The sequence below is a fragment of the Heteronotia binoei genome, chromosome 17 (genome assembly GCF_032191835.1).
Source record: "Heteronotia binoei isolate CCM8104 ecotype False Entrance Well chromosome 17, APGP_CSIRO_Hbin_v1, whole genome shotgun sequence".
Taxonomy (NCBI): domain Eukaryota; kingdom Metazoa; phylum Chordata; class Lepidosauria; order Squamata; family Gekkonidae; genus Heteronotia; species Heteronotia binoei.
In genome coordinates this window covers 27,840,263-27,854,504 of record NC_083239.1, presented here as the reverse complement: position 1 = coordinate 27,854,504, position 14,242 = coordinate 27,840,263, and the positions used below count along the sequence as shown (strand labels likewise).

The 14,242-nt window shown below is 43.7% G+C and overlaps 1 protein-coding gene across 10 annotated transcripts in view; it reads left to right on the top strand.

Moving 5' to 3' along the window:
- Window positions 1-14,242, top strand: part of PUM1 (pumilio RNA binding family member 1) — a 106,302-nt gene that overhangs the window by 71,928 nt on the left and 20,132 nt on the right. For 7 of the 10 annotated variants that reach the window (XM_060258553.1, XM_060258551.1, XM_060258546.1 and 4 more), the window contains exons 14-18: window positions 470-706; window positions 4,363-4,630; window positions 7,409-7,538; window positions 7,655-7,789; window positions 9,174-9,311. In XM_060258553.1, coding sequence (XP_060114536.1) covers window positions 470-706; window positions 4,363-4,630; window positions 7,409-7,538; window positions 7,655-7,789; window positions 9,174-9,311 — 908 coding nt within the window. The remainder of the gene's footprint in view (window positions 1-469; window positions 707-4,362; window positions 4,631-7,408; window positions 7,539-7,654; window positions 7,790-9,173; window positions 9,312-14,242) is intronic. The other 3 variants (XM_060258555.1, XM_060258552.1, XM_060258548.1) reach the window with 1 other exon arrangement.

Below are 14,242 nucleotides of genomic sequence, written 5' to 3'. Positions count from 1 at the left end.
CTACTAGAGATTTGATTGGCTGTGCAATTCTTTTTAAATGGTTCTTTGTCAGCCACCACAGCATAAGGTTCTGTACCGGGTTACAAAAGTTAAACCGTGGGAATAATTTTGTGGCTGGCTCCACCACCTGCGGCAGCTATTTTGTTGCTGTCGCCCACCATACTGTGTCAGGATTCCAAATATGCCTTAAGACTTGAAACGGTTGGGGACTCCTGCATGAGAACATAAGACAAGCCCTGCTGGATCAGACTAGTGGTCCGTCTAGTTCAGCAACCCATTTCACACAGTGGTCAACCAGTTACTCTGGAAAGCCAATAACAGGGCATAGAGGTCAAGGCCTTTCCCTGATGTTGCCTCCTGGCTCTGGGATTCAGAGGCTGCCTCTGAATGTGGACGTTTTTCCCAGTCACCAAGGCTGGTAGCCACTGATAGACTTATTCTCCATCCTCTTCTTTCTTTTCCGTTTCAGTTGCAAACTCCAACACAGGCAGTGGCTCTCGCCGAGATTCCCTAACAGGCAGCAGTGAACTGTATAAGAGGACATCTAGCAATCTGACTCCGATCGGGCACAGCTTTTACAATGGCCTTGGCTTTTCCTCTTCTCCGGGCCCTGTCGGTATGCCTTTGCCCAGCCAAGGGCCTGGTCATTCTCAGACTCCCCCGCCTTCCTTATCTTCTCATGGATCCTCTTCCAGCCTAAACCTTGGTAAGGGGTGCAGCAGTTACTTTATCATGATAATGGAACAAAATGCGTATGCTGGAGTGTGTGTTAGTGCTGAATTCAGGTGAGGCAGCTGGTCGCTCCTCAACTTTTTGTGCAGTTTTTCTTGCATGTGTTCTGAATCAGTAAAAAAAACCCCACAACTCCTTCACTGAAAAACGATTCACTTTCATTTGTTCATTGTCATGGCTTCTGTATGGTCCCACGTGTGTTTGCACAGAAGACCACTTGATGAACAACAGTTACAGGTAAGGGCCATGCTGGTTTACTTGTTGCATGTTCTTGATAGTAATCAAATAATACTGTGGTTTGTTTCCTGTTCTTTTAAACTGGAAGGAACAAAGTGTTTCAGTCAAAACATCTAGGGACGCTGTGGGCTGTGGTGGTGTTTCCTGGGCAACTGAGGTATTAGGGTACTAAAAAAAAGCACCTTCTCTGTGCTAGCTGAGCAACACTATGAGGAAAAGTAAGCACCTTGTGCATGCCCATCAAAGCCCAGCCACTGCAGAAGGGAGGAACAGGTCAGAAATGTAAATGCTTAGTGGATGACATTGATTTTAATGTATCATTGTTTTCAGCTGCCCCTTAAATGTTTGAGAAAGGCAAGATTGATATATTTTGAGCAGACGAGAGTGTGTTCATGCCACAGGCATGTGATGTTCATACAATTAATTGGGGGGATGTGGAGAAATCTAGGGGCAGGGCTTTTTCTGAGCAGGAACACAGTTCCGACTGGCTTGGTGGCAGAAGGTGTGGCCTAATAGGCAAATAAGTTCATGCTGGGCTTTTTCTACAAAAAGTCCCATGTGAAACATTGGTGATGTCAGAGGGTGTGGCCTAATATGCAAATGAGCCATTGCTGGGCTTTTTCTACCAAAAAAGCCCTGTTTAGGGGTATGCATTCGGTATAAACCGAGCTAGAAGAAATACCCTATAAATACCTTATCAGCATTTATCAGGTATTTTCTCAGCCTGTTACCAAGTGGGCTGCTGGCTATCCGAAAATGGCTGCCCTGAAAAATCCCAAATTTCAGGGTTGCCAGATAGCTGGTATTTAAAAGGATTGCTTTCTGATTAAGCGCCTTCCTGCCACTTTGGAGTTCACTTGTGGCTTGGGAAGGCATTTAACAGAACTGCATTCCTTTTAAAAGCCTTCCCCCCCCCTGCTCCACTGGAAACATTGGAGGATGGGGGCACCTTCCTCTGGGGCTCATAGAATTGGACCCCCTTGTCCAATCTTTTTGAAACTTGGGAGGTTTTTTGAGGAGAGGCACCAGCAACTACACTGCAAATATAGTGTCTCTACCTCAGAAAACACCCCCCCACGTACAGCCCCAGATAATCCTGGCTCAATCATTATAGCTTATGGAGGTCCATTGACTATAATGGTCCCCCTAGGGTATAATGGAGCTAAAAAAAAATTCCAGCAATCCCAAATATTTCCTGATTCCCAATACCATACTGATATTGGGATATAGGAATATCGTGAATACTGATATCTTTCAGGTTCGATATATCCAAACCCAAAAAATACTTTCTTTTTTTTTTGTGCACGCCCCTAGAGAAATCTGAACTGCTTTCCTCCCCCTTTATGATGGACTACTGGTTCTTCCAGAGTCAGGCAGTAAAAGATGGCAGGAAGGAAAGTCTTGGGTGTTGTCCTTTCTGTTAGGATAATCCTAGCAATGTCCTCTACCTCCGTGGGTTGTCCCTTGGGTTGAAGGAAGACTTGGGGCTGACAGATGTAAGTTGATTGCATCAACATCCGCCTTGAATCTCAGTGAGAAAGGTGAACTATACACACAGTATATAAGCTTATCACGGTGCAAGCTGTCATGAGCCTTTGGCATCAGATGTATTTTTCTTGACGCATTTTAAGAAAGTGAGGTATGACTCCTGAATGCTTACATTGCAGCATCTTTATGTGGGCTGGATCCAGCCAGCTTATTTTGCTCAAGTCTCCTCCTTCCTACAGTTTCCATCCACAGAGGTCACAAGAGCTACAGCATAGCCCAGGGTGTCAAACATGTGGTCTGTGGACCAGATCAGGCCCCCAGAGGGCTCATATCAGGCCCATGAGCAACTCACTGTTGTCTGCTTCCTTCTCCCTCTCTTGCTTCCCCCTGTATCACAGCTTGTTTTGCTAGGCTTGCTCAATCAAACTACAGAGCAAAGCCTCTGTTTTCTCCATTGGCTGACCAGCACATGAAGCAATTTATGTACAAAAGCTCACAATACCCAGCCATTTCATATTTTCCTCCGAGTCTTAGGCTCAAAGCACTGACCATGAGATTTCTGTAATGAATGTCAGTAAATCAAAAGTAGCTTTGCAACATACAGACATACACTTGAATGACACCTGAACAGCATACTCAAGATTGCTATAGCACAGACATTGTCTCCAGATTTTGGTGCTATAATTCAAAGCAAGAAGTGTCAGTTATCAGAGAGAAATAAACAAAATATTGCATGAGTACTAATCTTTAAAGGATGTTTTTTTTCAAAAAAAAATTAAACCTTTTAATTGTGTTTGTTCTTTATAAAGTTTATATCTCTGCTATCTGACATATTTTAGGACACAGCATGGCCCAGCCGAACACGGTCTCATTTATGTCAGATCTGGCCCTCATGACAAATAAGTCTGACATCCCTGGCATAGCCTTTTTTGTGGTCAGAGGGCTTCTTCCCTTTTCACTAGTGGAAAAGGTGGTTGGCTACAACATTTACTGCAAAGCACTTTGTTATGTTGAGGGTGTCTGGGTCCTAGAGATAGTTGCTTGAAATTATTGCAGCTATCCCTAGCTGATTTTTCCCCTGTCCCTTCTGTTATCTTCCCAATTTAATTTTACAAAACGATACATCTTTTGGGGAAACAGAATTTGTAAATTTTGTATCTACTTGAAGAGAAGATCACTCTGTATCTAAGGGAACTCTCTCTCAGATGTCATATGCAGAAAGTTACAGTCTCAGTGATATATGCAAAAAGTTTATTGATATTGGGCATAATTTGTAATTTGTATGCAAATTTAAGATGATCCTCTCTTTTTTTGGAAAGAAAACCTAGTCATGCTTTTGAGTAAATACTGTAACGGATTTCATATCCCTCATTGCTGACTGTAGCCCATTTTATAAAAAAAACGCATATAGTGTTTTTCTTCCTGATGATTCTTGCTCCCTCTTCTACTTAATCTTCAGAACTACTCTTTGAAGGAAGAGCAAAGTTTGAGTCCAGTAGCACTTTAAGTCCAACAAAGTTTAATTCTAGGTATGAGCTTCCGCATGCGTGCACACTTCTTTGGATGCATGTACACAAAAGCTTCTAACCAGAATTAAACGTAGATTTTAAAGGTGCCAGTGGACTCATACTTTGTTCTGCTGCTTCATACCAACATGGCTAGCCACCTGAATCTATCTTTGTAAGAGCATGTTAGGCTGAGAGATTGTGATGGGCTCAAGGTCACCTGGTGGGCTTCCATGGTTGGGGGATGGATTTGAACCCAGGCATCCCAGGTCCTGGTTGGACACGCTAGCCGCTATGCCACCAGGGGAGAGTGCCCCTTGCTTGGTTGCCACCTTGAACCTTGTTGGCCTGCTTATCTTAGCATTAACCTCTTCCCAATTTATCTTCGTTCTCCTTACAGGAGGGCTCACAAATGGAAGCGGCCGCTACATCTCTGCTGCCCCGGGGGCTGAAGCCAAGTACCGCAGTGCGAGCAGCGCCTCTAGCCTTTTCAGCCCCAGCAGTGCGCTGTTCCCTTCCTCTCGCTTGCGCTATGGGATGTCCGACGTCATGCCCTCCGGGCGCAGCAGGCTCCTGGAAGACTTCCGTAATAACCGGTACCCAAACTTGCAACTGAGGGAGATTGCTGGACATATCATGGAGTTCTCTCAGGATCAGCATGGATCTAGGTGAGATACAAAAATAAATGAATATTTTAAAACTTTCATAGCGTTTCTCTTTGAAATCAGTGGGTTGGATCAAGACTAAATTTCCCATCAGTAGAACAGAACTTTCCTGCCCCCTACAGTCTGCTGAACTCTGCAAAAATGCTGCCATTGGTGGGATAGTGCAGAGGCTCCCAATCTTTTTGATACGGTGTCCCACAAATTCAAACTTACTTGGTATAGTGACCCGTCCAGGGATGGCCTATGGTTTTTGTTTTGTGGGTGAGGCAAAACCACACAACAAATAAATAGTGAAATCATTTTAAAATGTATCTAAAACCAGTAAGCTAAAAAGAAAGCAGTAGCAACCTTAAAATACTGTAAAATATTAGTATTAGTAGTCACTTTTTAAAAAATATGATTTAAAAATAAATTGTTATTTCACATTGCCCGTAGCTTACTCTAGTTAGTGATGCTTTCACATGTGCATCAGTATCCATATATACTGTTCAGCCTGGGGAATGCCATTCTGTTTGAAGCTCTCATTTGTCTGCCTTCAAGTGTACCCCCCCCCCCCCGCCCCAAATATAGCACACTTGGGCTAACATTTAAATCCCCTGGGATAACTTGAGTTTGGTATTAAAAGAATTGTTATTTGTTCCCTGTCCTTATTGTCATCTGTCAAATTTAAAGGCTTAGTGTGCTTTGGAAGCATCAGTATATATAATTTAGAAATGTCACTTTTCAGATTCTACCATGACCTTTCCTTCTGAGGCTTTAGAACCCAGTGAAGCCAGTAGAGCTGACAGTCTCCCTGTATAGATGACAGCATATCCATTGTATGATGCAAGGATTGTTAAAGAGATGAGAATTCAAAACTGCAAACATCGCTTTAACGATCTACATCAGGTTCCCATATTGACTCCTTTTTCTCTTAGCTCTTCCTGCCGGGAACTTACTGTATTCAGTATAAATGTTGAAGAGGAAGCAAATTGCGTGCCATAGCTAACAGAGTATTTCAGTCATTCTTGCTATGTCTGCATGTATGCCCCCATTCTGTTGATGGTTACCTTTGCTCTGAGAAATTTTCAAAGTAGAATGAATCGTGTTCCTCTCCAGACTTTGAAAGATCTTCAAAGGGGGGGGGGATCTTATTAAAATTTAATACCTCTGTAACAAAGCCAAAGAGGTTATTTCTGAAAGGGTTCACTTGCCTCAGTCAAGAGCCACCCCTCCCTGTGACATTAAAAAGTTTCCCCATAATCCAGGGCAAATATGTGTGGCAATTTAGAGAAATGGTTTCTTATCCTAAAATGTTTTTCTTTTCGTTGTTATCTGTAAGATCAAGTAGGAGGAAGTAACTGATAGGTGAGAAACATGTTCCCCAGAACTATACTGGGGTTTTGGTGCAGTAGAGATGCCCTCTCCAGGATTTACATCGCTGTAGTTTGACTTTTCATTCATATTGATCAGATCTAATGTAAGATGTCCAGCATAGGTTGGATGTTGGAGTACCAGGTCTTTAATGAATGTGCCTGTCGTATCTTCAGCATCATACCTTCTTACAAACTTTATAGCCCACGGGGGTTTCTTCATACTTGGGTGACTCTCAGACTGCAGAGGAAAAAAAGTCCTTTTAAATTCTTAAAAGGACTCCTTCCACCTCTCCTGATAAGAACTAATCATGTTTAAGGAGGCATGGAATGATGACAGCCAGGGATATTTTTTTCTGGGGGAACACATCAGAATGGAGTTCTGGAACCTCTTTGTGGAAACAAAATTGACAAAAAAAAATATGTTTTAAAAGTTTGTGAGGGGCATCAATGCGTTTCTCCTTCATTTCCTTCTTGAGAGTTCTGGCACCTCTTTCCAGAAAAAAAGAGGCCCTTCTGACAGCAGTAGAAAACAGAGGAGACATAGAGAAATCAGCTTGATCAAACCAGTGAGATGCTGGAAAGGAGATGTTTGAATCAGTAGGAAATTGCCCAACCATTTACCCTTCTCCCCCCACCCCTCCCTTGACAAGCACCTCCTGTTTGTTCCCTCAGGTAGTAATATATTGCTCCTTTAGAGTACACCCATCTGAGCCAGTGTACTGTTGGACTGGGAAGACTTGGATCAGTTCTCTCTTAATCATGAATTTCACTGGATGACTTTAAACGGTGGCTGGCATAGTCTGCAAAGCAGGGTTTGTTATGAAACTTAAGTGCCTGCACGCACCTGTGCAGGGAGGATAGGGAAAACCACTTATATGGCTCTGAGCTCTTTGGAGGAAGGGTAGGATAAAAATTGAATAGCAAAAGAGGGGCCTCTCCGTATGGAAATAAAACGGGGTTGGCCATATACAGGGGAGGGGCTTCTGCTAACTCCCTAGTTAAGCTCAAGATTTATTGGGTTTTTCCTGTCAAGTCACAGCTGACGTATGGCAGCTCAGTACATTTTTTAAAAAAATAAATGTTATTTACTAAATTGTTTAAAAAATACTACAATTTTCAGTGCAATTTTTCAAGGCAAGAAACATTCAGAGGCAGTTTGCCATTGCCTGCCTGTGCGTCGTGAACCTGATATTCCTTCTTAGCTTCTGAGATCAGACTAGCCCGGGCTTATCCAGGATGGGGCTTTATAAACTTTGGAGCCAAAGCCTGACTGCTCCTCCTTCCCACCAGCCAAGGCCTGAGCAGCCATGCACGATTCTCCAGAAAGCAGCTTCAGGCAACAGTTTAGTTAAACGATTTGTCCCCCACCCCAAACAAACAAACAATATTAAAAAGCATGTTTCTTTTTAATACGCAACATCTGCAGGTTTATCCAGCTTAAACTGGAACGTGCCACCCCGGCTGAGCGGCAGCTTGTGTTCAATGAAATCCTGCAGGCTGCTTATCAACTGATGGTTGACGTCTTCGGAAACTACGTCATCCAAAAGTTCTTTGAGGTGAGTCCCTCGTCCTCCTGAATATTTCTGCTTCTGGCATCCAGGAAGCAGGGTGACACTACCATACAGGACAGTTCCTCCAGAGTCTATGTAATGACTGTTCTCTCCTCTTCCAGTTTGGTAGCCTGGAGCAAAAACTCGCCTTGGCTGAGCGCATCCGTGGGCATGTCCTCTCGTTAGCTTTGCAGATGTACGGCTGTCGAGTTATCCAGAAGGCACTCGAGTTTATCCCTCCAGACCAGCAGGTAATTGTAAGTTTCCACTTTAACTTTACTTCTTGATGTTGAATGTTGTGGTTTTTCTTTTTTTTAAAGTGAGTTTTGTATTTTGTGGCTTTTTACCTCCTTTTCGTTTGATTTATGGTGCATCTGTCCTGTGGTGTATGTGTAAATGTATAAAATATTCGGCCCCAAGGGGAAGGGGATAGGACTAGCAGCTATGTTTGTAGAGGGATATGTGTAGATAATAGCAGCTTAAAAGAGTTGTTCACACAAGATTGCTGAACTTGTGTTCATTCACAAATTGAGAACAACGGACATGCCAGGGTTGTCTAGGGACACAGGATTCTTAGCTGACTACAGATGCTAATTTTCTGCCCTGAGGCATCTCTCCCCTACTTTAATGAAACTTAATTGCATTATGCATTGGACCTCTGCATCCTGACTCCTTTCTTTGCAACACCCCACCCACCTTTGGATTGGGATATAAGGACTCCGGGATCTCCATTCCTACTTATGTCTGATGAAGTGAACTTTTGTGCTTGAAAGTTTGTACCCCTCCGAAATCTTGTTGGTCCTTAAGGTGCTGCTGAACTAGGTGTCACAAGACAGACAGTGTTTCAAAACAGGTGTTCCCCCCTTGAGTAAAAAAAAAACAGGATAGTCTGAGAAGGGTTAGAAGCAGGAGGCTGGGTTTAAATATAAGATACCTTTAAGGGAAGAGGAGAGAATTCCCAGGTCAAGCTGGTTGGAAACCTGGCAGACCGATCCTTGTGTGCAGCCTTGAATTTGTTAAGAATCTCAGAAAAGTCCTGTTTCAAAATTCAAACTCCAGCCTTGTGTTTCTCGTTGTCTCCAACCAGATGCCCCCACCACCCTGGAAAGCTCATAAGAGCAAAAGTTCCCTTCGTCAGACATAAGTAGGAATGGAGATCCCTGGGTCCTTATATCCTAAGTTGATAGGCATCTGTCCACTCATTGTTTTCCCCCAATTGCTGGTGTTTGGGGATGCACTGCATTTGAATATGGGGGTTCCATTTAGCACTCGTGGCTTGTAGCCATCGATTGACCCATCCTTCACAAATTTGATGAATCTGCTGTGTTAAAGTTCACAGGCATCATCTTGTAGCAGCAGATTCCATTCATAAACTGTGCATAATCAACACACAAATTAATTATACATGTTCTGTTCCTGATTTCTGACTCAAGGTAGTGCTGAATAGGGCTAAGTTTGAGTTGAACGGGGCAGTTGCGGCAAAGAGCTCCAGATTTGAAAAAGTTCAAAGCAAGGCTGCTCCTTGTGAAACAGTTAGCAGATATGGAGGGAGGGGGGCATATTCCTTGATTCCCCATTGGCACTTGTTGGCTGTAGTTCTGGTGGTGCTTTCTCTGTGTCTTTTTGTGCCTCCTTCCATAGAACGAGATGGTCCGAGAACTGGATGGCCATGTCTTGAAGTGTGTGAAAGACCAGAATGGCAATCATGTGGTGCAGAAATGTATTGAGTGTGTGCAGCCCCAGTCCCTACAGTTCATCATTGATGCATTTAAGGGGCAGGTGAGTGTGATGGGAGGGAGTATATAAAATACTGCGGTTGGCTTTTCTGGCTTTCCCAAGTCAACATTGCCTGGATCAACAGTTGACTTTATCAGATCTGATGGTTTAAATGTTTAATGGCATTGCCTTGTCTTGAAAAACCACCAGGAAGAATATTCTGCTAGAATATGCCCTTTGATGCAACACGGTAAACCGTTTCCTGAGAACCACTATTGCAATGATGTCAATATCTGTGATGTTTTACTAAGCAAGACAGCAGTTGCCCTAAGGAGCTTACAATCTAAAATCTGATTGCGGGAGAGCCAAGTAAAGAAAGGGGAAGAAGATGCTGGCTAGGGTAATGGGCTTAGGGTATATGCACAAGTTCATTGAGTACATATTTGAGACCTGGTTTTGGTAGGAGACAATGACTAAGCAATGAACTTGGAATTTTTATAGAAGGCTGGACTTTGAGGAGAAATTTGAAGGAAAGGTGACATTGTGTTGATGTGTAGGGGGAAAATTCCAAGCATAAGAGACTGCAAGAGACATAAGAAGGGATATCGCATAGTCTGAAATCCAGGCAGACAAATGACTTTGATGGTAGAGTTCTGAATGTGAGAGTGAAGATCACAGTGCAACCATGGTGCACAAATAAAGCTGCCTTGTATGGAATCAGGCTATCTGTCATTTGAAATCAGTATTGTTTACTCAGACTGGCAGTGATCCTCTCAGGCAGAGGTCTGTCATATAATGTACTGCTGGGTCTTTAAACTGGAGATCCTGGGGACTGACCCTGGGACCTTCTGCATGCCAAACAGAAGCTCTCCCAGCAAGCTGCTGCCAGTTGTCAGTAGGCCAGTATTTGTCAAGGTAAGAGACACTGTAAAGGGCCCTGGCCAAGGTTTGCAGAAATCCCAAGGAAATGATGTGAGATACAGGTTTGCTTACAAGGAGATTTTTTAAATAAAGCATCAGATTTACAGTAAATGCAGGCCAAGCTTCCATCAGCTGGGCCTCAGGTGCTTACACACAGCGAAGCTTGTTGGTATATGAGACCCCATGCATAACTCAAATTAGGCATCTTATACTCTGAATGCTGGCTACCAGTCAAATAATCATTAATTAAGCTATCCCTGACACTTGGATGAGCCAGGTCACAAGGTAAGGGCTGCTAACAAGTATGAGAGAGAGACAGACATTCCCTTGGGAGCGGATAAACAAGGTTCTCCCACAAGACTCAGGGCAACCAAGCAACCAGCATCTAGCAAAGATGGAATACAACAGACTGCACAACAACCTGAGAAGTTTCTGTTGGGGACTGAGAGGAGGGGGTTGCATTTTTGCAACGATCTTCTCAGAGAGACGCCATGGCTTGGCTGCAAAAGCAATGAAGGAATCTGAGCCAGGGTTTGGTGCCTGGTGATGGATGGCACCGTTGTCAACAGAGACCTGGAATATGGGAAGAGAGGCTGACACGCTGGGCCCTGGTGAGAAGGAAATCAAGCGGAAGTGTCAGATAAGCAGCTGAAGGTATGGGGTCTCAGGTGATGGAAGGGTGAAGCGAAGATGGAGTTTGCATAATTGATTTGTAGGTGGTACCAAAAGTCATGGGTTTTGATGATGTCTCAGTGTAGGGAGATAATAGGGATTCTGGCAAAGGGTGGGGGACCTTAGAGAGCCAGTGTGCTGTAGTGGTTAAGAGCAGTGGACTCTTAATTTGGAGACATGGGTTTGATCCCCCACTCCTCCACATACAGCCAGCTGGGTGACCTTGGACCAATCAGAGTTCTCTCAGCCCCACCTGCCTCACAAGGTGACTGTTGTTGGAAGAGGAAGGGAAGGTGATTTGTAAGATGCCCTGAGACTCATTTTGGGTTGTGAAGGGTGGGTGTAAAACCAACTCTTCTTCCTCAGGAAATGCTTAATCTGGTATTTACTGTTGCTTTTTAGCCCATTTTAGCAATAATGAATGCGTTGGTGTTTGCATTCTTTGTAAACCAAAGGAAACTGACATCTAAAGCTGTGTTGTTACCTTGACTAAGAGAAACTAGACCTTTGAAACCTTGGGAAGTCCTTCTGAAATGAAAATGGTATGTACTTTTTCATGCAGAAGGAAGAGCTGGCAAAAAAAAAGTGTTTTCAAATGTGCCAAACATTCTCAGCATACATATATATATATATTTTAAAAAATCCCTCTTGTGAACTGCTTCTGTGACTCCCCAGTGATCTGTGCCCACAGAAGTATATGCTTGCATCCAGAGCGTGGGCAGCAGTCACTGCCAGCAGGTGGTGTCTGTGCCTGTTCCTGGCATGTGTCAAGACAGGATAATAAAGCTGGCCAACAAACAGACATAACCCCCTGAACACTCCATTCCAGTTGGTGTGATGCTTTCACCCTTTTTAGCAGATTTCCACTCTCCAGTTCACTGATCTTGGGAACGTTCCTCTCCGTCTTAAAAACATGGAGTCATCTTTCTTGACACAGTATCGTTAGCTTCCAAATCCCACACGTTTGATCAAGGTTTTTTTCTTAAAGATGAGATGGGTCATGGCAGGAGGACTTGGCGTCAGCGGCTGCCGTAGAGGGGCATGTAAAGAATGCAGCAGTTCTGGATCCAATGAAATATCCTTCTAGTACAGCATTTTCCACAAGGGGCGACCAGATGCCTCTGGGAATCCCAGAAACAAGGCATATAGGCAATTAGCCCCACACCCCCATCACATCCCAACACTCTGAAAGGCAGGCCCCTGGAGTCAAGCTTGCCAGTTTTTAGGTTTGGCCATGGTTTGGCTCACTTAAGAACATAACGTAGAAAGTGCCCTGCTGGATCAGACCAAGGGTCCATCTGTGTCAACCATCCTGTTTTGTACAGTGGTCAGCCAGTTGCCTTGGAGGGCCAGCAAGCAGAACCTAGAGGCCAAGACGGTCCCCCTGGCATTGCCTCGGCCTTCCTGCCTAGGAATGTGGGGATTTCCTTTAGCCACTGTGAATAGTGGCTGTGGATGGACCTCTCCTCCCTGAATGTCTAATCCCCCTTTAAAACCCAATGCTAGTGATCATTGCTAAGAAAAATTCCCCTCTATGTTTAAGTTTTCTTCTTTTTTCATTGAGTATTTCTTGAGGTCATACCCAGAACCTTGAATTGACCTTGGAAACACACACCCTGACCTGAATAGCCCAGACAATAGCCTAATCTTGTCAGATTTTGGAAGTTCAAACAGGACTGACTCTGGCAAGTACCTGGATGGGGAGACCTCCTTGGAATACCAAAGCCAGGAAGCAAGGGCAAGCTTTATTCAGCCACCTCACTGAATATCCACCATGCTCCCAGTATGGGATCAGTCACCAGAGATCACCATGACATCCAGGTGCAAGCACACACAAAAATAAATTCCCCCCCCCCCCCAAAAAAAAAGCTCTTGGGAACTTGGAAACACACTATCAGTCAATGCACCACTTTAGAATAGGTGAGATGCTTCACCTTGATTGCCATATTCTGAACCAGTTTCCATTTCTGGGCTGCCCAACATTGAGTGCATCACAGCTGGCCATGAGTTTACGTAAGTGTTGATTGCAAAGATGCTGCATTTAAGACTGTTTTCTTGCTGACTAAATGCCATAATGTTCTTGAGAAGGAAAATCTGGTAAATTAGCAAGCAATAGGGTCCTTTGCTTCCTTGCCCAAGTAGTGAGAAATGGTCATGTACTTTAATGGTGGTGAACTGTGCAAATGGTGGGATTTCCATAGAGAATGCACAGCAAGAGCTCTAGACCGGTTCGGTGTTCTCAGTGGATTATTCAAGCATCCTCAGGTCTGGTTCTCAAAACCTGTAATGATTTCCTAATCACCGCCCTGTCACCCAGTGCATCATGTGTTGTAAGTATTGGGTGGTAATTGACTCAGAAAGTAGATATTGATTCTGTGGCAGTTTCTTCCTACAAGAAAGTATTCTTTAATTCAGTACGTTTGATGGATGGTCATAGATTCAATTTTAAGAGAGTCACTATAGGCTTTGCTTTAAAACCTTTATATTAAATGTAAGATTTTATTTTCCTGGTTGGGTTTTTTTTTTTAAAAACGTGGTTTAAAAAACTGTCCTGGGTTTTTAGACTTTTCCATCCCTATCAAAAATGTGACATATTGCACCTGTCTTCAATTCCTTTGCTGATTTGAGGATAGAAACCAGTGTCTTTTGAAAGGTTATTTCATTTTACTGTTATTAAATGGCGTAGTTCAGCTTATTTGGGGTAGGTGTATACAAAGGCTCAGGGGACTGATAGGCTGGCAGATAAAGGATATTCCATTTAATACAAGCCTTACGCCCAAGACCTCCCAAACTATTACTAGCGAAAGAGAACTGTGTTCTCACCACCACTGGCAATTTCTCCATCAGCAAACAAAGGAGATGAAATGATCTTCTTCTTGCTTGGATTCCCTAACCTCGTGAAAATCACAAAGACTGAAACCTTGTTTTAGTTTGCGCATGGTTGTGAGTTGATTCAGTAACTACAGTTAATGAATTCCTTAAAACAATAAGCCCCATGGCGCAGAGTGTTAAAGCTGCAGTACTGCAGTCCTAAGCTCTGCTCACGACCTGAGTTCGATCCCCAGCGGAAGCTGGGTTTTCAGGTAGCCGGCTCGAGGTTGACTCAGCCTTTCATCCTTCCAAGGTCGGCTTGCTGGGGGGAAAGCGTACATGACTGGGGAAGGCAATGGCAAACCACCCCGTAAAAAGTCTGCAGTGAAAACGTTGTGAAAGCAATGTCACCCCAGAGTCGGAAACGACTGGTGCTTGCACAGGGGACCTTTCCTTTCCTCTCCTAAAACAATTCCCTAAAACAGATTAGCTAATGGAGCCATTGTTGCTCGACTCATTTTTTTAATGCCAAAGATGCTTTAAAATGACATTTTGTAACTAGAAGATTCTTTGTTGCGTCTTTTTTATGT